This window comes from Danio rerio, chromosome 18, assembly GCF_052040795.2.
Source record: "Danio rerio strain M-AB ecotype USA chromosome 18, GRCz13ab, whole genome shotgun sequence".
NCBI lineage: Eukaryota > Metazoa > Chordata > Actinopteri > Cypriniformes > Danionidae > Danio > Danio rerio.
In genome coordinates this window covers 29,706,591-29,730,921 of record NC_141038.1, presented here as the reverse complement: position 1 = coordinate 29,730,921, position 24,331 = coordinate 29,706,591, and the positions used below count along the sequence as shown (strand labels likewise).

The window sequence follows — 24,331 nt, the reverse complement described above, 5'->3', positions numbered from 1 at the left end:
GCGTGAGAGGGGGGCGAGTTGGATTAATTCGCCTAGCGCCTCTGAGGAACCAGATGATGAGGTTATGCTTTCCCACGGTGCCGCCAGTCACCGCGTCATGGTGAGCGGAGATGGTGGCAACGTATACCTTGAGAGTGGAGGGCGACAGCCTGCTGTCCAGCTTCTCTTGAAGGAAAGAGAGCACAACACTGATCTGGCAAGATCGGGGGTCTTCTCTGCGAGAGACACACCATTCAGTGAATAGACTCCACTTCAGGGCGTAGGCGCGCCTCGTGGAGGGGGCTCTAGCCTGAGTGATGGTATCAACCACCGCGGGCGGCAGGTTACCTAAGTCTTCCTCGCGTCTATGGACCACACGTGGAGGTTCCAGAGATAGGGCCGAGGGTGCCAGACGGTGCCTTGTCCCTGAGAAAGTAGGTCCTCTCTCAAAGGGATCTGCCATGGGAGGGCTGTCGCGAGGAGGGAGAGCTCTGATATCCAGGTCCGGTTGGGCCAGAGGGGCGCAACTAGCAGAACCTGCTCCTCGTCCTCCCTGACCTTGCACAGTAACTGCGCGATCAGGCTCACTGGGGGAAACGCATACTTGCATATGCCCCGAGGCCAGCTGTGGGCCAGTGCATCCGTGCCGAGAGAGCCCTCGGTCAGGAAATAAAACAACTGGCAATGAGCGTACTCGGGGGTAGCAACAGATCGATCTGGGTCTCCCCGAACCGCGCCCATATCAGCTGGACAGACTCGGGGTGGAGTCTCCATTCTCCAGAGTGAATCTGCTGCCGTGAGAGCACATCGGCTGCCATGCTCGACCTTCGAACGCAAACCGCAGAAACTGACGGTGGTGTGGAAGAATGGAGACATGAAAATACGCGTCCTTCAGGTCTATGGCTGCAAACCAATCCTGAGGACGAACGCTGAGGATGCGCCTCTGCGTAAGCATTCTGAACGACAGCTTGTGAAGGCAGTGATTCAAAATGCGCAGATCTAGGATTGGCCGTGACCCACCGCTCTTTTTGGGTACGATGAAGTACGGGCTGTAAACCCGCTCTTCATCTCGGCTGGAGGTACCGGCTCGATTGCACCCTTCGGCAAGAGGGCAGCAATCTCCTCTCGCAAGACAGGGGCGGACAGGGGCTATTGACCTTGGTGAAATACCCGCCCGTGAACTTGGGAGGCCGTTTTGAGAACTGAAGTTCGTAGCCGAGTTTGATCGTGCGTATGAGCCACCGCGTGGGGCTGGGCCGCGCTAACCAGGCAGGCAGAGCCCTCGCTAATGACGTCATCGCAGCAATCGCCGACATACCCGCGGAGGGGCAGCGCGGAGCGGCTGTGCTGATCCGGGGAGCGCGAGGGTCCCACAGAAGAGCTGGAGGAGAGCGATTCGCTCTGGCTCCGCACCCTGACTCCGGAAAAGGGGCTTGGGGGCTGGGAGAAGGGAGACCGTCCCCCCAGCACCCGTGAGCCGCTGGCGGAGCATGTAGACCCTGCGAGCTGAGAGGCGGCGCGCCCCAGACTGGCAGGGCTTGCAGTGCTCGTGAGCCACTGGCAGAGCGCACCGAACCTGCGAGCTAGAGAGCAGATTTCAGGCTGTCACATGCGGGGAATGGAAAAAGTGCCCTTTCATTTCATGGCAGTAAAAGGTGCCATTGGAAATGGCGCCCCGCCCTCCAGCGGAGAAGAGCAAGTTCCCTCTTCTCCAGATGACCTGTCCCAGGGACGCTTCGCGGTCCGTTGCCGGACTTAGCGGCGTTCTGGGCAGGGGGAGCTGCCTGCTTCTGAGGTGCTCGACACGCTCGCTTCGCCAGAGGCGTGTGCGGGGGCGGTGCAGCTCTCGTAGGCGGGCGTCTTCGGCGAGGAGCAGGTATGGATGGCACAGCGGGCGGAGCGGGCTACGGATCCGCCGATAAGACATCACCAATCAGACTGCTCTCTCACTGCCTCGAATTCCTGGGTGAATTCGCAGACAGTGTCGCTGACCAGCTTGGGATATGGTCGAGTCAAGAAAGCGGACTTTGTCGACTTCGCGCATACCAGCCAAGTTTTAGTCAGGGGTGGCGCTCCTGGATCACTAGTGTGGACATCGTCCTCCCCAAAACACACGCAGCGGACTCAGTAGTCCGAAGAGCTTAGTCGGCTGCAGTGCGAAGCTCATAAGCCTGGGTTGGACCCACCCTAGTGCAGCTCGGCCAGCGCCTGCGCTTGGATAACGCTGGTAGGTGGCTATCGCTTGTAAGGCGGAAGCAGCCTGGTCCGTAGCTTTGCAAGCTCTGACTCCGGGGAGCAGAAACTTACAGGCTTTGGATGGGAGACGAGGCGGACCCCACCAAGAAGAGGCGCCGCGTGGACTAACCGCCATAGCGCAATCAACCTGAATAATTGCCACATACCCCCTGGCTGCTCCACCACCAAGAGTGGTGAGGGTGCAGGGACACGCAGCACGAGCAGAAAAAAGTGCTCTTTAAGGCCGCGTGAGCCTACTGTGCGTCACCGGGAAGAAGGGAACGCCCCTCTAGTTAGTCCGGCCGCGGAGCTGGGGGATAAACCCTCTCCAACCCACGGCCGAAGCAGCCCGGGAAAGCACGGCTAACACGTCCGTTTCAGTATCCGTTTTGACAGCGCTCACCTGCCCGAAGGGGGCGAGCGGGTCTGGATCATCGTCGGACAATGAAAGCCCACCCTCTGATGCCGCGGGGGACTTCTGATCTCCGGTGTCAGCGAGCGTGAGAGCTACCATCTGATTAGACGGATCACTCCCAGTACCCGAAGCTTGGATGGAGCGCTTGGAGGAACGAGAGGTCCGCGAGCCATTAGGCTGCGGATTATCTCTCGCTGGAACCCTCAGATCTGCCTGAGCGCCCGCTGCAGAGCAGGAGGCGACTAGGGTGGCTCGCTCTCTTACGAAAGCTAGCCGCAATCTCACCGCACGAAGGTCATGGCATCGTAGTGACGACATGAACCACCCCCGAGCACCACATTAACATGCTGGACCCCCAAACATGTAATGCAGTGAACGTGCCCATCATCCGGAGCCAGGAAACCCCCGCAACCAGAAACGCACAGTCGGAGCGCCGTCCTGAAAAGGACGTGCTGCTCTTTTAGCTGCAACAATACGCACCGCTCTGGAGGACCGGACCCAAAGGGATGCCAGGCAAGGGAGAAATCCAGCTCGACCATCTGCCGCTGCGTGGACTCGCTCTGGACCGGGAGACACTCGTTCGCTCGAAGTGGCTGTAGATCAGCAGGAGGAACCCTCATGAACTCGATCAGAAAAGTCTTTGAAGCGAAAAGGATAGCGTCTGCTGGCGCCAGGTGTGCTTATATGCTCAGTTAATTGGCTATGCAGCACACCTGCGCAGGCTTGCGCTGCCAATTCATTCTTAATTGGCCCGTTCAATACTCTTTCAGACGAGCGGCTTCTGAACCGAATCCTCCCATACGTGGATTAGTACATCAATCCACTTATAGTGCTGGAGTTCCCCCCGAAGGGGAACACAGTGTTAAGATCATCTTGCCATGTATAGATGTAATTTTCATAGCAATTAGCAAACAAGTCTTTGTCATTATATCCATTATACCCCTACTCCCGAGCAGCACTGAACACTGGCTGTTTAGGTTATGTCTTCCATGAAAAATACACTGTTAAATATGATTATTTGATTTTAATTACAGTTTTCTCAGTGGCTTTGGTGCATTTCTCACAACACAATTTACATTTGCACATTTAATGTATCTCTCAAAACAGTTAATCATTTGTGCACATCATAGTAGCAATTTCTCATTCCTTCCAACAAATTGCAAATGCTTTTGGACATGCATCAATCGCTTTTATACTCTCTGCTGTTTTATAACATTATAATTTGCTTATGTCACTACAGTCAAAACTACACTTGTGAATGCTGACTAGTCATTACAAATCAAACTAATAGTCCTCATTTCCGAGACATTACATACACAAATGATGAATTATTTGTCAAAATCTGTCAAGCTAATTTTATAAAAAAAATATATATATATATTTTTTTTTTTCCTAAAAATGTCTTCTAAAATTTAACAATTTCATGAATAATTTAAAGACATATGTGTGTTGTAAGTTCAATTCCAATAAGTACTGCAATATTGTTTACAGTTGTGGACAGCTCTACCCAATGGAAGCTTATGTTTGTTGTAAATAAGGGTGTATTTATTCTTTTGCACAATGCTGTGAATAAATTATAATTGCAAAGACCATATGCAAAAATGTGAAACATACATATTCAGTGTATTGTACTCAGACATCTCACTAAATGCAGTGATGTCTAACTTTACCATAGTTTTAAAACAGCTGTGCAAATAGTATATAGTGCTGTCTTTACAGAGTAAACTGCCATAATGAAAACATGACATGATGTCTTGTTCATGAACAATGGTTTCAGGACTTTTCATCTTAATGAAACTGACACTTTCTTTGACATCAATACTTGCTTTTGAGAAATGAGCTATCCAATTTGAGCAAGTGACACTTTTGCAGGTTATAAACTAGGTTTTGCAGTCTGTACTAATTGTTTTTAGAAATGCATTGACTGTTGTGCAGATGTAAATAATGTGAGAAATGCACCAAAGCGACTGAGAAAAACTATTCTTTTGCACAATGCTGTAAATAAATTGTAATTGCAAAGAGCATCTGCAGTAAAAATGTGAAACATACATGTTCAGTGACTTGTACTCAGATATCTCACTAAATGCAGTGATGTCTAACTTTACTGTAGTTTTCTAACAGATGTGCAAATAGCATATGCTGTCTTGAGCATTTTCAGGAAGTGTCAGTTGAACTGACACACATTTGCAGGTTATCAACTAGGGTTTGCAGTTTGTACTAATTGTTTTGAGAGATGCATTAACTGTTGTGCAAATGTAAATAGTGGTGTGAGAAATGCACCAAAGCAGCTGAGAAAAACTGTAACATAAATGAGTAAACCTGTTGCTTTTAAAATGATTAACTGACTGTACTTAGATTAGTCAAAAGTGAGTAAAAATGTTGCCTTTACTTTGCCAAGTAAATTAACCATGTGTATGTTTATAAAAGTAAAGTTAAATCAACTTAACAGTTTAAAGTTACAACAGTTTTTTTTTTCAATGTAAAGTCAACTTGTCACTTTTAAGGGATGAGTATACTCACTTTCAAATAATCGCTTTTTACAATGTAGTTTTATGAGCATGTGCCAAATTACAGCAAGTACCATGATCACATATAAACCATTTCAATGTGGTGATATCATTGGCCCATGAACATTTCTTGCTTGTTATCAAACTATTTCATAACTGTAACAAGAGGCAATTCAATTATAACGTAATGTTAAAACAGCTACCATAACATTATTTTTCAACATGTGTCTCTTTTTAAATTCTTGGAAGCTATAGCATTAAAAATGTTAAACTAGAAATATGTTGGAATCATTGCTTTTGTGTACATCCCTCAAAATGGTGTATGGTGATGTAACATGAATGCTGAGTAATGTAGGTTTTATCTCACGTACCTTTTCCTTATCTCACTGTTCAGGCTCTTCTTGGAAGTGGATCCGTCTTGGCGTGCAGGTTTATCTAAGGACAGGGGAGCATCTCGAATGGGATGGGGCAGGATCATAGTTTCCTGGGTAACCGGAAGGGTCTCCTCGTCACCACCCTGCTGACCCAGATGTTGCTTGGCATAGTCAAACCCCTGGACAGGCTAAGTAACCGGCAAACATTCACAAAGTTTTAGATTACAAGCATTACAAGGCATAGACACAACTTAAACATTGAACATAAATAAACACAAATAAATAAATAAATAAATAAATAATAATAATAATTATTATTATTATTATTATTATTATTATTATTATTATTAACATTAATGTATCAGCTTAATTGGAATAAATTACATATTTTTCCACTGTTACCACTGTGCAAGTTAAAAATAATGATAAAATAAACAATTGCATTAATAAAATTAAAACATTGGTGCTCATCAAACTGGGTTAATGTGGTTTGACAATTCGAATTTACTATTTTATACTATATATATATATATATATATATATATATATATATATATATATATATATATATATATATATATATATATATATATATATATATTATTATATTATTATATTATTATTATTTTTTTTATTTTTTAACAATGTAGAGCCCCATAACTGGAATTGCTTAGGGTTCTCAAATCACTAAGTCCACCCTTGCACATAGTAATATATCACTTGTACTGTATCCACTGAATGGAAAATTGATTTGAAAATGAAGGGGCTAGACAATGATACTTAACTCAAAATCCAATTAATTGGGTAGTCTTTGGGTAATTCAGTGAAAGTTAATGTATTCATAACAAATTAAGTTGCTGTCACATGAATGTGATAAACTGCTACTTATTTCCATATATAATGCATTTGATTAGCATGCTCAGCTTAAACTTTAATTTAGACTTTTTTTTGTATTATGCCATGCATAGATGTGTGTTAATAATAATACATCTTGACTGCCATTTCTAAACAGTTATTTTACAAAATATCAACATTATTCAATTGCATTGCAAAACTAGTTTGAAATGCAGTTCTGTGCACTGTAAAATATACTGAATGCCTTGATTTTTTTAAGCTGGATCAAATTAACCTTATGAGTCATCTGAACTAACATTACATAAAACTGACTTAAAACAGCTTGCGCATCTTATAAAATTAAGTTGAAACATGATTAACTTAGTTTAATATGTTACAAAGAACTAAAAACATATGTTGTCCTGACTAAGTGATCATATAGTTTTTTTTTTACAGTGTGGATATACAGTATCTAAAGCAGTGTATCTGTAAGATGTCCTCATGAGACATTATGAAGCAACAGTTACTGCTGTATCACAGCAGTTTCCAGACAGCATTGCCAGATCAGCAATCTGAAGATGCAAATGTACAACAGAAGTTATGTGTTTAGTTAAACTTAAATGTTGTTAACCAGGTTGTTTAATGTTATGTTGAAATTATTGAAGCAAAAATTATGAAAAAATTATGTGACGATTTCTAAACACAATTTTAAAAATAATTTTACAAACATGTAATAATTTTAGATTAATAATTTTAAAAACATATAATCACTGATATACAATGATTTTAAAAAGAGAAACTGTGTATAATGCACACTAAGAAGTAAATTGGCTATATATATATATATATATATATATATATATATATATATATATATATATATATATATATATATATATAAAAACAATGTTTTAGGGAAATAATTGAAAAAGAAAATTCACAAGAGGGACAATAATTTTGACTTTAACTGTACATATTAAGTGCTGTACTGTAAGTTTTTTCCTGAAGGCAGCCTCAGCAACTGCTAAATCTCTACAGTTTGTTAATAATCAGAAAATTTTAGATTGCTTTCATTTTATAATGACAGTACCTATGATTGCACTAAAGACTTTTACACCCACATAACCATTTATCATGGAAAAAGTGTCATCGGTGGTGGACGTAAATACTGTGTAAATATACTAAGAAATGTGACTGTGAGCACTGACAAATGAATCTCTACATATATTTCATAATTTGTGTTTAGTAATGCTGTTTAGGAAACTGTTTTGAAGAATGATTGTATGTCTCTGCAGATATATTCTAATATTATGAACATAATTCAAATGATTTTGCAAATAATAAACACTCGAGGAGGTACTATTCTGTAATGGCCAAGCATAATTCAGGCAATAGTTTGTCAGTTGCAGTAAATGGATAAACTAGGCCACAGGGTGTATATGGGTAAAAAAAAAAAAGCAGGTCAGATCATTATACCTAATAAATAAGGCTTATTGGACATGTTTAAAAGAGAGCTGCTCTCTGCATTTCTTTTAAAGAGGAGCATCCATGTTTTATAGTTTTCCTGAATTGATCTATTAAACACAATGTTATAACAAAGCCATTTTCGTCCCTTTCATAGTCCCGCTAACCTACTTCCAACAAAATCATCTGAGAATTTTTGACCTTATTTCTAAAATATTCAGCTTGTTTAGACGTATAAGCACGCAAAGAAACACACACACAAATACATACAAATACATTCTGATTCAAATCTAGAAAAATACTGCTGTATTGACATTTAAAACCATGTGAAATTTTCAAGTAATAGTTGCTAAAACGTGTCAATAATGTTCCTTATTTTGACAAGAACTAACAATGTAAAATAATCATACTCTGAAAAAAAAAAAAAACTTTACCTGAATTTATCTACATTCACCTGTAAATTACTAGTTTCTCATAGTTTGCTATTTACTGGAATTTTACATTAATGATTAGAATTGCATTATAGGACATTGATTACTATTCTTAACTTATTTTTTTTTTAACAATTGTACTATAGAGTATTGGCTTTAAATACTTTTTTTGTACATTTATATGAAGAACTAACTCACATATATTCTTTAAAATGACAAAACATATAAGTAAAATTGACACTGCACAAAAATGTAATCCAAATGCTTAAATAAATGGAAAATTCCCATGAAAAACAAATATCAGGAAACTTAATTAACAGATACTTTTACACTATACAGGTTTTAAGATTTGTTTGTACTCAGTAAAAGTGGTTTATAAGGATAAGCAAATTAATAATAAATTAATTGATTTGACTTTTTCAGGTTAACTAATATTTTAATTGTGCAGCTTAATTAGCTTTTTTTTTTCCCTAAGGCCTACACTTCACATCATCCTTAACATTAGCTATGTTTCCATCCAGAGTTTATTGGAATATCACATATATGTTGAATGGAAATGCCAAGATGTGCGTGCATTTTGAAAATGCACATGGAAAAAAAATGTATGCGCATGGATAAACTTTTTATCCAAAAAGATGAGTAAACTACAATGGAAACAAATTTACTTAAAAAATTCCAGCATGCACTTTAAAAAAGTAAAAAAAAAATTATAACAATAATAATAATAATTATATATATATATATATATATATATGACATCAAACCATAAACCATTTATGACAGACTTTGACTAAGATATTTTAGACTGATCAAATCTGCATTACAGATGTTGTGCAATATATATATATATATATATGTAGCGTACAGTCCACAGATAAAATTTCTTATTGATTTTATCACGGCCCGACAGAACGGTTTTACGACTCCTGGCTCCAAGAAGTCTGGATTTTCGTGACAGCTTAAGTTGTTCAGGGGGCCTGGATAGATAAGCAGGAAAACTTCAAAGACATTCCTGCCCAAATACACTCACACACACACATACACCCCCACGAGGCTGTTCCGACAGAAAGAAAATAAACTCATCAAATCCAGAACCAGCACAAAACCAATGTGTTATGTTTTGTAAACTTTGTATCTCATTTCTGACTTTTCTTACCTGTGTAACCTCTCTTATAACCTGTATGCATGTTCCATTTAGGCCTTTGTAAAGCATAAATATTGTAAGGATATAAAAAATTATGTTGATGTACTTTGAACCCCCCCATGTTTGGTACCGATGGGTTTCTGCTGACATTTTACAACACATGATGCATAGATTGAGACCATAACTCGCATTGCTTTATTCTTTAAAGCCCTGTATTAAATGCCTGTCCGCATGCTTTAGGCGGACGCTCAAATTTGCATACGAGCAGCCCAGAGACAAAGGAAGGTTCGCGCGCAAACTTTCCCCTGAAATCATTGGTCAGAATGCTGTACGGGTTGTCACGTGACCCGCAGGTATAAGCAGACTTTCCCCCAAACATCTGGGCAGAAAGAGAACGTCCTAAAAAAGGAACATCATTGACGGTGGCCCTCGGGCCACACGTGGCTTTCTAAGCCGCATGGACTTTTTCCCGCCACGCTTTCTTTATTTTCCGGCAAAGTAAATTCAGTTTAAAGTTTGCGATCGTGTTCGTCCGAACTGCATTACAAACTCCACGCATCAAAGGACATCAAGAGTAGTTTTCATCACGACGGAAGAGAGACGCATAAAAGAGACCTCCAGACATGAAAAACCAGGTGATTTTAGTTATGCGATTAAGCTGTGCCCCTTTTATCAAAAAAGTGTTTTTTATAACCTTGGTGGTCCGTAATGGTGCGTGTGGAACTGAAAGTTTTGTCACTCTTTTACCTGAAATCTATATTTCCTAGCTTTACTATGTCTCTTTGCTGTTACACGTTCTATAGACCCGATATCTCCACGTGGTTTACCTTTGTTTTGTGTTTAATGTATGTTTGTGCGTTTGTTTGTTCGTTACGACTGACTAGTCAATAAATTCCATTATAATCAAATGAATTGTATTGTTTGCCTCATGAAAAAATGTCACTGAAATACAGATTCCCCTGCCTAGCTATTATAAGTTGTTTAAAACTTTTGAATGATTAATCTACTTCACAAGAAGTAGCAATTAAATTCCCTTTTTCTTAATGAATAGATTACCGTGTCCGCTTGGAAGAGCGGCGGCTCTGCTTGTGTTTGTTTGGTCAAATTAACAATAAATTGATCCGGAATATTAATGATTAATTATAATTCGTTATTGTTGATAATTAATATTCATAATCTGGGAATCCGCTCGGTCGCGCAAGCATGATCATTTACAATCATATGTTTGTTTGACCAAACTGACTCAAGCTTAAGCCGGAATATTAATAATTAAGAATAAACCGTTATTGTTGATTTATTAATATTCATAAAATGAGCTAATTTCATGCTACATATATATATATATATATATATATATATATATATATATATATATATATATATATATATATATATATTGCACAACATCTGTAATGCAGATTTGATCAGTCTAAAATATCTTAGTCAAAGTCTGTCATAAATGGTTTATGGTTTGATGTCATTACAGTACCTTCCAGAACTTGAGACTTGAGTGGCTGCGCTCCCAAAGAGCTAACCCAGGCTTACTATTGATACGTACCCCTTTATACATTTCTGCAGAGCGTGAAATACGTCCCAGGAGCAACGTTTTTTGCAGTTTTTGTGTCTGCAAATCCACCAGAAGCTGATGTGTATAATTTTTCAGATCTCAAATTTCTAAAAGGCCACTGTTGACTGACTGACTGACTGACTGACGGACGGACCAACTGATACTCCTACCCACCCCTTTCCTTAACTCAACCAATAGTGTTTTCAAAAGCAATCCATGAATTATAGCTCTTGCAGCTGCCTGATTTTTATCACGCTTTCAGATCTTACTACGTTCTCACCCTGTTATTCATTCATTCATTCATTTGCTTGTCGTCTTAGTCCCTTTATTAATCCGGGGTCGCCACAGCGGAATGAACCACTAACTTATCCAGCAGTTTTTACGCAGCAGATGCCCTTCCAGCTGCAACCCATCTCTGGGAAACATCCGCACACACATTCACACACTACGGACAATTTAGCCTACCCGATTTACCTGTACCGCATGTCTTTGGACTGTGGGGGAAACCGGAGCACCTGGAGGAAACCCACGCGAAGGCAGGGAGAACATGCAAACTCCACACGGAAACGTCAACTGAGCCGAGGTTCGAACCAGTGACCCAGCGACCTTCTTGCTGTGAGGTGACACCACTACCTACTCTGCCACTGCCTAGCCCCTCACCCTGTTATTTACTTGTTTATTTTATTTTTTTGGCTTTTGTTTTTGTTTTATCTGCTTTCTGGAACCATTCTTCATCAAACTCAAATGCCGTCATTACCACCCGCATCAAATGATATCACTCGATTGAATGGTCGTTATCAGTGGTTATCAACTGATAGACATGGGCCAGCAGGGGTCTTCTGCACCTACTAGTAGGCTGAGAAGGCTTTTGTCATGCATCCACATGGTTAATGAGCTAGAGAAGACTCAAGATATAGATCTGTTTTTACATCACTGTAGTGGTTGGGTTTATGGTTGGGCTAAGGGTAGTTAATAGATTTAATGGGGAATTTAATAAATAATTCTCATTAATTGCCAGCTGCAGCCGGATAATAACAGCCTTTTGAGCCTACTAGCTACTGGCCCATATTTAGCAGCTGATTACCACTGACAGTGAACATTCGATCGAGTGATAACATCCAAACTCTCTGTTTCTCAAGTCCGTCAACATACATGGCGAGCTACTTTGCATACTGGTCATGGCGAAAAAGCCATCCACACAGAGGTAAGTGGTCAGCTGATAGCGTGAAAAGAAACAGAAGCTCTCGATGGCGTCATACCGCCCCTTAGTGTTCGTTAAGACAAAAAGCAGCCATACATAGCTCTGGCTACATAATTTTGTGCTCTCCAGAAATGTATATGGGTTACATTTTCACAATGAGCCTGCAATGAGCTCTCCCCTGCCTCCAAAAGCCACTGCACATTCACTGTGTTAATTAGGTTAATTCATTTATTTAAGAAATTACAATATTCTTCTCTCTTCACTGGATGGAAACAGTGCTTTATTTGCAAATATTTTATGCGATATTCCTATTTTGCACATACTTTTAATTGGCATTTTTGGATGGAAACATAGCTACCGTGTGCACATTAAAAGTCCAGAGAAGCAGGTGAAATGATTGAAAAAGCTGAATAACTACCTGAGGGTAATAACCCACGTCTCTCCAGTAAGTCGTCTAAATGAGAGAAAACAGCATGAAGAGTCATCAATCATTTCTCTCTTTCTCACACACAGTCTTTCGGGATGAGCTCCCAGAAGCAAAGCAAGCAAAGCATGTAGCTGGAGGAAACTGTAAAACATGCTGAGTGTACAAAACACCATAACGAGTTATAATGAGAGTTAAAGAGCAAAGCGGACTCTTATGAAAAGTGGTCAAGCAGGGTGTTTATCCAGTCAATAGCATACCTTCACTCGAGGGTTGTAGTTGCTGATAGGATCACTTTTAAAATCGTTCTTGTTTTTATGACACAGGACCGTGGTGATGATGATGATGATGAGGGTCACCACACCGATGGGTGCAAGCACTGCAGCAATGATCCACAGGTTGTTGGGTGGATTCTTCACCACGGCTGCAAGGTGGAAAACACAGTTAGGCTCAATCCCAGTTCTACCCATTAGCACGTCCCCTTACCCCTACCCCTCATTTTGCACATTCATGTTAAGGTGTTGGGGTGTCCCAATGCTCTTTAGCATGAAGGTGTAGGGCTAAGGGAAAGGGCTAGATAGCCCTTGACACAGATTTTTCAGGAGCACACACGATACCAAAAGTTACAAACATTTTAAGTATACACCATCTACAACGGCAGCATGGCAGCACACGGAAGTCAGGACATGCACAAATTAGTATTTTTGTCATTCTTACGAAGTTTTATATTAAGCAAGTATTTTTATTATATTCATAATGGCGTTTGTGTTGTACCACCATGCTTAAGAAAAAAACAATAAACAAGTGTTGCTATCTATAATCCATAATTATAGTTTGTGTATAGTAGTCCTACAACATACTTTCACATCTGTCACTCAATGAAACTCGAATACCCTGTCAGAAATGTCTAGTGGCTGGGGATGAGCTTTTTACAGTGTCTGGTATCATGTTAATGTAGTTTTCGTATAGATGTTACTCAATAGTATATGTTTTTCTTGAACTAATTTCTTAAATGAATCATCTTTAAGATCAGTATTTGTGCAGATGAACTTCATCACCTATAATGCTGTGAACACAAGCCGCAAGCCAGCACGTGGAAAACTCCCATACACTCTCTCATTCACACACACTCATTAACTACAGCAAAATTAGTTTACCATATACTACTATACTATTTAGTTTACCTACATGTGTAGTACTACCACTATACCACAAGTCTTTGGACTTTGAGTCACCTTTTTTCCACATTTACTTAAGCCACTAAACTTATATTAATATATCAGATAACTATATAACATTTTGTTTGAAAAAAATAAAGCAAAGATTAAAAAAAAAAACTAATTTTGATGTTTGAGTCGCTTTTAGCAGCGATTGCAGAAAGTAATCATATTCTATGACATTATCTTTCTCTAAGATATAGAGAATTAACAAAAATATAAAATCATTATGTTAATCAATAATTAAATATGTACAAAACAATAAAGACACCAGACAACAGGAGGAAAAACAATTGCATTCTGACACTTTAAGTAACTGCATACAGTGCATATCCATAATTTGTAGTGAACCAGAAACGCTCTGGTTACTAAAGTAACCCTCGTTCCCCGAGGAGGGAAACGGAAATGCTATTGGTGGATTTTAACTAGAATTCACGAATGGGAGATTTCGTTTCAGAAAGCCAATTGTCTGAAAGAGTATGGAACGGGCCAATGAAATGCCAGTGAATTCGCAGTGTAAGCTTGCGCACCTGGAACTTATTGCCAATTATCTCCGCATATAAGCACAGGTGGAGCAAGCACACGCTATCCTTTTAAGCTGAAGTGACTGAACTAACAGCTAACAGTCATTATGGCGATGGTAAATAGCATTTCCGTTCCCAGAGGATTTCTTTAGTAACCAGAGCGTTCCCCTTCGGATGGGGAACGGAAATGCTATTGGTGGATTTTAACTAGAATCCACTAATGGGAGAAGCTATGGAAAACGCCCTAATGACTGCACCTTACCAACGCCTCCGATGAGAGGATAGTCAAGCAAGCATGAACGCTCCTACATGATGAGAGGCGCGGTCCTCCAACATGGTCCCTGGCCCTTACTTATCCCACTTCAACAGAAGTTTTACAGATTTAGATATATTTTTTGGGAATTCGTAAGCGTCTAGATAATTCTAGGAATAATACGACAGTATGTTGGGAAGCGTGCAGTCCCGATAGGGAGGACGCTGCGGAAGCCAACTGCACCCAGTGGGGGAGATATGTTGGCAAAAAATACATATGGACTAGCCCTGAAAGGGGGAGTATGCATTTAATAGGATGGTTAGCGGAGAGGGAAGATACGAGTCCGCCCGTGAGGGGGGACTGCACTGTGGCTGAATAAGCAAATGGGATTGCCTAATGGGGATCACGCATAGCGGGAACCTATACCCAAAACGCGGGCTGACCTACAACGTAGTGGGCCAGCAAGTGACTCCTCCGCTGAGTCAGTGCTGGGGGCCTTGGAGGAATCTGCAGGGCTCACCTGACGGGGAACTTTACTGACAGATAAAAAGGCGTACATATCTCTGTGTTAGGGAGAATGGCGCAGCAAGCGTGTTTCAACACCTAACCGAATTGTTTCCTCAATCACCAAGGTTTACCTAATACCCTTGAGGAAACCGGCTCCACTCGCAGATTGTAAAACCTTGCAAATGTATTAGGTGTCACCCAGCCCGCAGCTCTACAGATGTCTGTTAGAAAGGCGCCGCATGCACGCGCCCAAGAGGATGCGAAGCTCCGAGTGGAGTGCGCACGCACTCTCGGGCGACACGGCTCGCCTTGGCTTTGATAAGCGAGAGAGATGGCATGCACTAACCAGTGGGCCAACTCTGTTTCGATACTGCACTTTCCTGATGCCGACCGCATAACAGACGAAGAGCTGCTCAGATTAGCTAAAGCTCTGAGTGCGGTCCAGATAAATACGCAAAGCACGAACTGGATAAGTAAGGCTGGGTCTGCCTCCTCTGGCCCGCAGCTGCATGCCCGCAACGCACAGCCCCCCAGCCCGTGCTGGAAGCATCTGTTGAAACAACAACATGACTGGACGCCTGTCCTAGAGGCACTCCAGCCTGTAGGAACGAGGGGTCGTTCTAAGGGCTAAGTGCGCGGCAACACAGCACATTACAGAGACTCGGTGTGCGCATGCGGGCCATGCGCGTCTGGGTACTCGATCGTAAGCCAGTGCTGGAGTGGTCTCATATGGAGTAATCCGAGCAGCGTGAAGCGGCTGCGGATGCCATATGCCCCAGGAGCCTCTGAAATAATTTCAGTGGGACCACTATTTTGCTGTCGAGCTCTCTCAGACAGTTCAGCATCAGCTGAGCGCGCTCTCCGGAAAGGTGCGCTGCCATGGTGACCGAGTCCAGCTCCAGCCCGAGAAAAGAGATTCTCTGCACGGGGGCGAGTTTGCTCTTTTCTCGGTTGACCTGAAACCCCAACAGGTGGAGGTGCCGGAGCACCTTGTCTCTGTGCATAATCAATTGCTCCGAGAGTGGGCTAAAATCAGCCAGTGGTCGAGATAATTGAGTATGCGGATGCCCGCGAGCCGAAGGGGCGCTAAGGCACCTTCCGCAAGTTTGGTGAGAACCCGCGGAGACAGAGAGAGCCCGAAGGGGCGGACTTTGTATTGCCAAGCTCGACCTTCAAGCGCAAACCGCAGAACTGACGGTGGCGGAGAAGAGTGGAGACATGGAAATACGCGTCCTTCAGGTCTATTGCTGCAAACCAATCCAGAGGACGAACGCACCGGAGAATGCGCTTCTGCGTGAGCATTCTGAATGGCAGCTTGTACAGACATCAGTTTAAAACGCGCAGGATTGGATCTAGGATTGGCCGTGACCCACTGCTCTTTTTGGGCACGATGAAGTAAAACCTGTAAAACCTGCTCTCCATCTCGGCTGGAGGGACTGGCTGGATTGCATCCTTCGCCAGGAGGACAGCACTCTCCTCTCACAAGACAGGGGCTGACCCTGGTGAATACACACCCATGAACTTGGGAGGCCGTTTCGAGAACTGAATCGCATAGCCGAGTCTGATTGTGCGTATGAACCACTGGAAGGGCTGGCCCACGCTAACCAGGCAGGCAGAGCTCTCGCTAATGGACTCATCGCTATAATCGTTGACGTACCAGCAGGGGGGCAGCGCAGAGTGGGTGTGCTGATCCGGGAAGCGCAAGGGTCCCGCGGAAAAGCTGGAGGCGAGAGATTGCTCTCACTCCGCACCCAACTCTGGAGGGGAGGCTCGAGGGGAGGGAGAAAGGAGACCATCCTCCCAGCGCTCGTGAGCCACTGGCGAAATGCACCGAACCTGCGAGCTAGAAAGCATAGCATTTCAGACTGGCAGATTTTGGGCTGTCACATCCGGGGAAGTGGAAAAGTGCTTTTTCATTGATGTTTTCATAGCAGTAAAAAGTGCTGTTGGAAATGGGCCCCGCCCTCCAGCAGGGAAAGAGCAAGTTCCCTCATCTCCAGATGACCTGTCCAAATAGCGCTTTGCGGTCCGTTACCGGACTTAGCGGCGCTCTGGGCAGTGGGGCTGCCTGCTTCCGAGATGCTCGACGCGCTCGCTTCGCCAGAGGCGTGTGCGGGGAGTTGCAGCTCTCGTAGGCAGGCGCCTTTGGCGAGGAGCAGGAGATATGGATGGTACGGCGAGCGGAGCGGGCTTACGTCCCGCCGATAGGTGACATTACCCATCGCCTCAGACTGCTCTCTCACCGCCTTGAATTCCTGGGTGAATTCACAGACGGTGTCGCCGAACAGGCCAGCTTGGGATATGGGGGAGTCAAGAAAGCGGACTTTGTCGACTTCGCGCATATCAGCCAAGTTTAGCCAGAGGTGGCGCTCCTGGACCACTATTTTGGACATCTTCCTCCCCAACGCACACGCAGCGGACTTAGTGGACCAAAGAGCATAGTCGGATGCGGTGAGAAGCTCACAAGCCTGGGTTGGACCCACCCTCGCGCAGCTCGGCCAGCGCCTGTGCTTGGTAGCGCTGGTAGGTGGCCATCGTGTGCAAGGCGGAAGCAACCTGGCCCGTAGCCATGTAACCTCTAGCTCCGAGGGAGGCAGATAACATACAGGCTTTGGACGGGAGACGAGGCGGACCCCGCCAAGAAGAGGCGCCACACAGACAAAGATTGACCGCAATAGCGCCCTCAACTCGAGGAATCGCCACATACCCCCTGGCCGCTCCACCATCATGAGTGGTGAGGGCGGAGGGACACGCAGCACGGGCAGAAAAAAGTGCCCTCCAAGACTGCGTGAGCCTACTGTGCACCTCCGGGAAGAATGGGATGAGACGCTTCAAAGGCTTTGCCCTCTGGTCCTCTACGTAGCACCCATCTAGTCGGTCCGGCCACGGAGCTGGAGGATAAACCATCTCCAACCCACGGCCGAAGCAGCCCGGGAAAGCACAGCTAACATGTCCATTTCAGGATCCGTTTTGACAGCGCTCACCTGTCCGAGGGGGTGAGCGGGTCTGGATCATCAACAGACAATGAAAGCCCACCCTCCGATGCAGCAGTGGACGTCTGATCTCCAGTGTCATCAAGTGTAAGGGCTACCATCTGGTTAGATGGATCACTTCCCCCGCCCGAAGCTTGGATGGAACGCTTGGAGGAGAGGGAGGTCCACAAGCCTGTGGGCAGCGGATTATCTCCCGCTGAAACCCTCAGATCTCCCCGAGTGCCCGCTGCAGAGCAGGGGATAGCTGGGGTGGTTCACCCCTTTGCAAGGGCTAGCCGCGATCTTAATTGCGCAACAGTCATGGCATCGCAATGACGACTGCCCGCAAACACCGCATTAACATGTTGGACCCCCAAACATACAACGCAGTGATCGTGCCCATCATCTGGAGACAGGAAACCACTGCATCCAGAAGCGCACAGTCGGAGCGCCATCCTGAAAAGGGCGTGCTGCACGACTGTGTTGCTCTTTTAGAAAATAAGCAACTTACACGAACCGCTCTGGAGGACCGGACCCAAAGAACGCCAGGCAAGGGAGAATCCCAGCTCGACCGTCTGCCGCCGCTTGTACCCACTCTGGACCGGGAGAATTCTCGTTCGCTCCAATTGCTGTAGAAAGCAGGAGGAACCCTCATCGACTCAATTAGAAGGCTGTGAAGTCTCTGAAGCGAAAAGGATAGCGTGTGCTTGCTCCACCTGTGCTTATATGCGGAGATAATTGGCAATAAGTTCCAGGTGCGCAAGCTTGCGCTGCCAATTCATTGGCATTTCATTGGCCCGTTCCATACTTTCAGACAATTGGCTTTCTGAAATTAAATCTCCTATTCGTGGATTCTAGTTAAAATCCACCAATAGCATTGAAGTTCCCCATCCGAAAGGGAACATATTGTTTCTATAGAAGCAACCATACATTTTATATAGTTTTATATTTTACCAGCAATTTTCTCAACTCAGTTGTGTCAATTGAGGTATTTCATGAGATTGTAGTTCTTTCCCTTAGTTTAGCTGTTAAGAACAAAGTCTTAAACTTCTGTCTTTTTGTCTGATTTTGAAATTTATTTGTTTCAAATCCATGATTGTAATGCTATGATTCACCTCAAAACTGGTTGCTTTAGGTTTATTGGATTGTAGTGATTTACCAATTAAATAAAAAATTAACCCTTGTGCACTGTTCAAATTTACTACCCTTTTGTTATGTTAGAGATGAAAACATCCACTAAATTAAACTGCTGTAAAAATGCATCAGATACATATTTGTTTATTTATTTATTTATTAGTTCGTTCGTTCGTTCGTTCATTTATTTATTTATTTATTTATTTATTTATTTATTTATTTATTTATTTATTTATTTATTTATTTATTTATTTATTTATTTATTTATTTATTTATTTATTTATTTATTTATTTATTTATTTATTTATTTATTTATTTATTTATTTATTTATTTATTTATTTATTTATTTATTTATTTATTTATTGCATAAATCTGTTGATCAACCTCAGTCCTGATCAAAACTACTAAATGTTTTTTTTTTTTTTTTAATTACGGCATTTCAACTCTTGCCAAAAAAGAAAATAAATTGGTAAATCCACAAATTATTTTACTGATTTGGTGAAAAAAACACACAAAATTACGTATTTTTTAATATAAAAGTAATTGTGGAGTGGATTTTTTTAACCTTTTATCACAGTCTTGGACATGTGAACGATTTATAACAACATTGGCTTTGATGCATTGTTAAATTTTCATTGATAGACTAATTTACTGTTGGTGGCTGTTTTTGCCCCATTGACTTCCATTTTAAACACATTTGAGGGTGTATAAATATACAGTCTTTGTTTTTGTTTACTCCATGTAGTTCTGAGAGCTGAGATGCATATTTTAATTTTCTCAGGCACATCAAGGTAAGTGCGCAAAGGTCATTTTCACATTCTCACACACTCAAAGACACAAATACACACACTTTAATTTGCTTTTATACTCCATATAAAATCCAGAAACTAAGCTTAGCTTTTTCGTTTTTTTTTTTTTTGCACAGACCTAAGGGTTTAATGGTGCCAAGTGAAGGCTAATTTTACCTCTTCCCAACAGGGAAAACCACTAACAATCAAAAATGCATAAATATATGGTGTCATGATTTTGCAATCAATAAAATGCAGTTATAATGGAAGTCAATATAGGTTTCCCAATTGACTTTCATTAAAACCACATTTTATTGACAACCACCAAATGAAAATTATGGAGAAAAAATTAAAATCAATCAAAAACAATGCAACAAAGTCGATGTTGTTTCACATATCCAAGCCTTTGATGAAATGTAAAAAACCATCCAGTCCGCAATTACTTCTTATATTGAAAATAGGTCATTTTGTAAGTTTTTTTTTTTTTTTTCACCAAATCAGTGACAGACCTATAAATTTAGCAATTAAAAAGTTAAATATCCTGTAATTTTCTTAGAAAATTTAGTAGTTTTGATCAGGACTGAGATTGATTAACAGATTTATCTAAATAATAAACATTTGCCCCGAGTGTATCATTGATTTTTTAATAATTTATTTTTTTATTCAAAGCATTTTTTTTCAAAATATGTCAAATACGATGTCACTAAAAATCATTCTGCTAGCTGAAACACAAAAAAAAAGTTAGGGCCAAATTAAGACTCAAAATCACCACAGTGTAGTTGAAAACATCCTCAACCGTACTTAAGGGTTAACAGGAAAAATACTTCCAGAACCAGCGAGGTTGATAGAAGGGGTTGGGGACTAATGCACTTGAATAAACTGGTATTTAAAGCTTAAACTGTGATATTATGCCATAGTTCATACTGTTGTACAATTGACTTAATTATCATTGCTGTAATCTGCTAATAAATAAATAGTAATAATGAGTAATTCTGACCTTCAGCCTGCAATTGGACAAAGTATCCCAGTGTAAGCGCCATGGTCTGTGAGTCCACTGTGTTCAGAAGCTTGGCTGCAGATGTACCAAGCATTGGGGTCCCATTTTGCTGGACATAGTAGGTCATCTCAGCTGGGTTTTTTGTCCCATGAACACGCCTGATACTAACCATCTGAATGCAATGAAACACCTTGATTACTTCCAATAGATTTTTTTCATTACATAATCTACAGTAGTTCACAAATTTGCTTAATACTATGCAACTCCATTGTGTAATACCTGCACAGTGTAACTGCCCACTGTTGTTGCCCGTTTGAAGCGAACGCCTTGCTGGTGGGCCACCATGAAGAGCTCAGCCAGCCGCTCCTCCATTAGACTGGCAAAGCTCTGGTATTGCACTTCCAGAGATGAGTTTGACACATCCTGAATCACTGCAAGAACACGGAGAAAAAGGACTTTAATGGGCATGGACAGAAGACTTTAAATAAAAGTCTTGGTTACTAATCTCACATCTCATCCCTAATCTCAGAATCCACTGTGCTGCATAGTGTAGCTCCAGCCATAATCAAACACATCTAATCAAGCTGACTCAGTCAAGAGTACTAAGAAAAAGGTACAGTTTAATCAGAGTTAGAAATAAACTCTGTAGGATGATGCATGTGCAGTTCAACCACTGCTGTGGACAATGATTCTAAATTCTGGACCTCATGATCCATTTTCCTGCAGAGTTTACACAAAAAGTAAATCTTAAGAGTGTTGATGACTCCTCTTTTGCTCATAAACCTTGTGAGATTCATTTCCATGTCATTCCCAGGGGTGATTATCAAAATGCTCAATGTTTATAAAAATGTCAAATACATACTGAATGTTTTAAATACATTAGAAAAGACAATTAATCCCTCTCTAAAGGGATTATATATAGGCAAGGCATGTCAAGTTTATTTATATAGCACATTTCATACAATTTCATACATTATAGTCTATAAAGACATATTATCACTCTATTAGTATAATGAAGTATTATACTTTGTAGCAGCTTCTATAGTTCAATCATTTTCAACATTTTAAACATTTGATTCAGTTTATAATAACAACCATGATGCTATTCTGATGCTATTCTTAACAAATCTGTAAGTTTAAAACATTTTGATTTTGTTTTCTATTTTGTTTTTGGCTCTGCAGATGAAAACAGTTCTGATCAATGCCAAAGCAAGAACTTTCATTTCTGATAATTTCCTCAATGATGAGCAGCAGTACAAGTCTTGATCAACTAAATAATTATAATTATACAGTATATGATATTAGCTATGTTTCTATTCAAAGATGCAGATTCAGTTGCGCAAAACAGGAATATTACATAAAAGACATGCGAATAAAGAAGCATTTCCATCCAATGAGTCAAAGAGAACTTCCTGAGAAACTGGCGCCAAATATCAAAAGTAAAACCTTGCTGAGGTAGAAGAAGCTGCATGAAAATTTTCTTTATTCAATAAATGACTTGCAAATGCAATGAACATGTGGTGGCGTTTAAAGGTGTAAGACATGCCACACAGTTCTGGAGGTAATTAAAACTATAACCACACTAATACTAAAATAGTCACCAAGTTTTAGAATGACCAAAACAACATTTCAGATGTTTTACAATGTGGTCAGCCTGCAGCAAATTCGAATGTTATCACTTGAATGAATCAGTGGGTATCCGCTGATATGGGCAGTAGGGGCCTTCTGAGCCTCCTGGTAGGCTCAGAAGGCTGCTATCATCCATCCACATGATTAATCATCTATAGATCACATATGACTGTTGCCAGAAGTTAATGATAATTATTTATTTTATTTATTAAAATACCCATTAATTGTATTTTATTAACGTCTACCCTAACCCGAAACCCAATCGTCACAGTAATATAAAAACAAATCTAGATCTGGAGTATTCTCTGTTAGTATAGCTGATTAACCATGTGAATGGATGATAACAGCCTTCTGAGCCTACCAGTAGGCACTGAAAGCCCCTTTTGGCCCATATCTATCAGCTGATACTGATAACGGCCATTTAATTGAGTGATAACATTCGAAGCGGGTGCAGAATGCTATATTGTCCGTTCATTCACATTTTTTTCATCAAATAATCTCTTATAACAAAATCACATCACTTTTTTAATGCGCATAATAGAATTTGTTCGGTAAAAATCTTTCCTTCATGGTTTATGCACATCTGTGCTTATTGAGTAAAAAGTTTTTCCTACTAGTTATGCGCATGCGTTTTTATGCGCATTTTCAAAATGTATGTGCATCATGGTGTATCCATCAACCATTTTTTGTGTGCATATTCAAAATGTCCATAAAACTAGGTAGATGAAAACTTCTGTTGCATGAATATAGTTAGGAAAAGATCAATAAAAACCTTAAATTATTACACAAACTCTCTAGGGCAAATCGGTCAAATATATGCATATATAATGTTGAATGAAAATGTGCCTAATATAAAAGGAATCATCACGAGCTCTTGCCACCTGGTGTCATACATCACCAGAAGTGAACTTTCTTGAAGTGATTATTCCATTTCCATTCAATTTACCAACTTTCCCTAAAGGCCTAGAGGCCCTTTTTTAAGGTATTCATTTAGATTCAAAACATCCAGTGTGTTTTGATGTGTTTGAATTCAAATGAATTCAGTGAGCAAGCATGTACAGTACTAGAATTTTTAATGTCTTATAGTAAATAGGCAAAGTAAAAACTTTTTTTTTTTTTTTTGAAATCTGGAAATCTCAGTTATCCAGATCCAGAACACTTGAGGTGAACAATTGTTAAAGGGGTGGTCCAGAGAGTACAGTTTGTGCATCATTTGTAAGAAAAAATCTGATAATTTTTCTACATATCGAATGAAAAATTATCATATGCAATTGTTTAACATGTCTTTTTCATGTTAAATGTTTCATGTTTAAGGTCCATATTGAGTCCTAAGGCAGATACTGATAAGATCAGGGCCTGGTGTGTAGATTTTGGTGGCTTTACAATGTGGTCACATGTTAATTGGTCAGTTTGATTGTCTCAGTATTTGCGCTTTGGTGACATGGTCAAAAAATATACATAATAATTGTGAAACTCTGCTCTGTTTATTTATTTATTTTTTTTCCTGCTCTATAATTTTTCTGCTCCACTCCTCTCCTCTCCTGCTCTGGAGGCTATCTTCTCTGACTCTACTGCTATCAGGGTCTTTTTGAGGCCTACTTACTGCTCTTTCTCTCTCTCTCTCTCTCTCTCTCTCTCTCTCTCTCTCTCTCTCTCTCTCTCTCTCTCTCTCTCTCTCTCTCTCTGAGGTAATTTTTTTTTTACATTAAAGCTGGGTTATTACTATATGTTTTT

General features: G+C 41.2%; 1 protein-coding gene across 6 annotated transcripts in view; it reads right to left on the bottom strand.

The window, feature by feature from the left end:
- The window catches only part of kiaa1549lb (KIAA1549-like b), a 238,712-nt gene that overhangs the window by 112,437 nt on the left and 101,944 nt on the right, over positions 1-24,331 (bottom strand). For all 6 annotated transcript variants that reach the window (XR_015515017.1, XR_015515018.1, XR_015515019.1 and 3 more), the window contains exons 9-13: positions 21,248-21,399; positions 20,969-21,140; positions 12,836-12,999; positions 12,570-12,605; positions 5,508-5,698 (exon numbers count right to left, since the gene is read on the bottom strand). Coding sequence is in view for 2 of the 6 variants with exons in the window: in XM_087293220.1 (XP_087149346.1) it covers positions 5,508-5,698; positions 12,570-12,605; positions 12,836-12,999; positions 20,969-21,140; positions 21,248-21,399 (715 nt within the window). In the remaining 4 variants the exon portion in view is untranslated. The remainder of the gene's footprint in view (positions 1-5,507; positions 5,699-12,569; positions 12,606-12,835; positions 13,000-20,968; positions 21,141-21,247; positions 21,400-24,331) is intronic.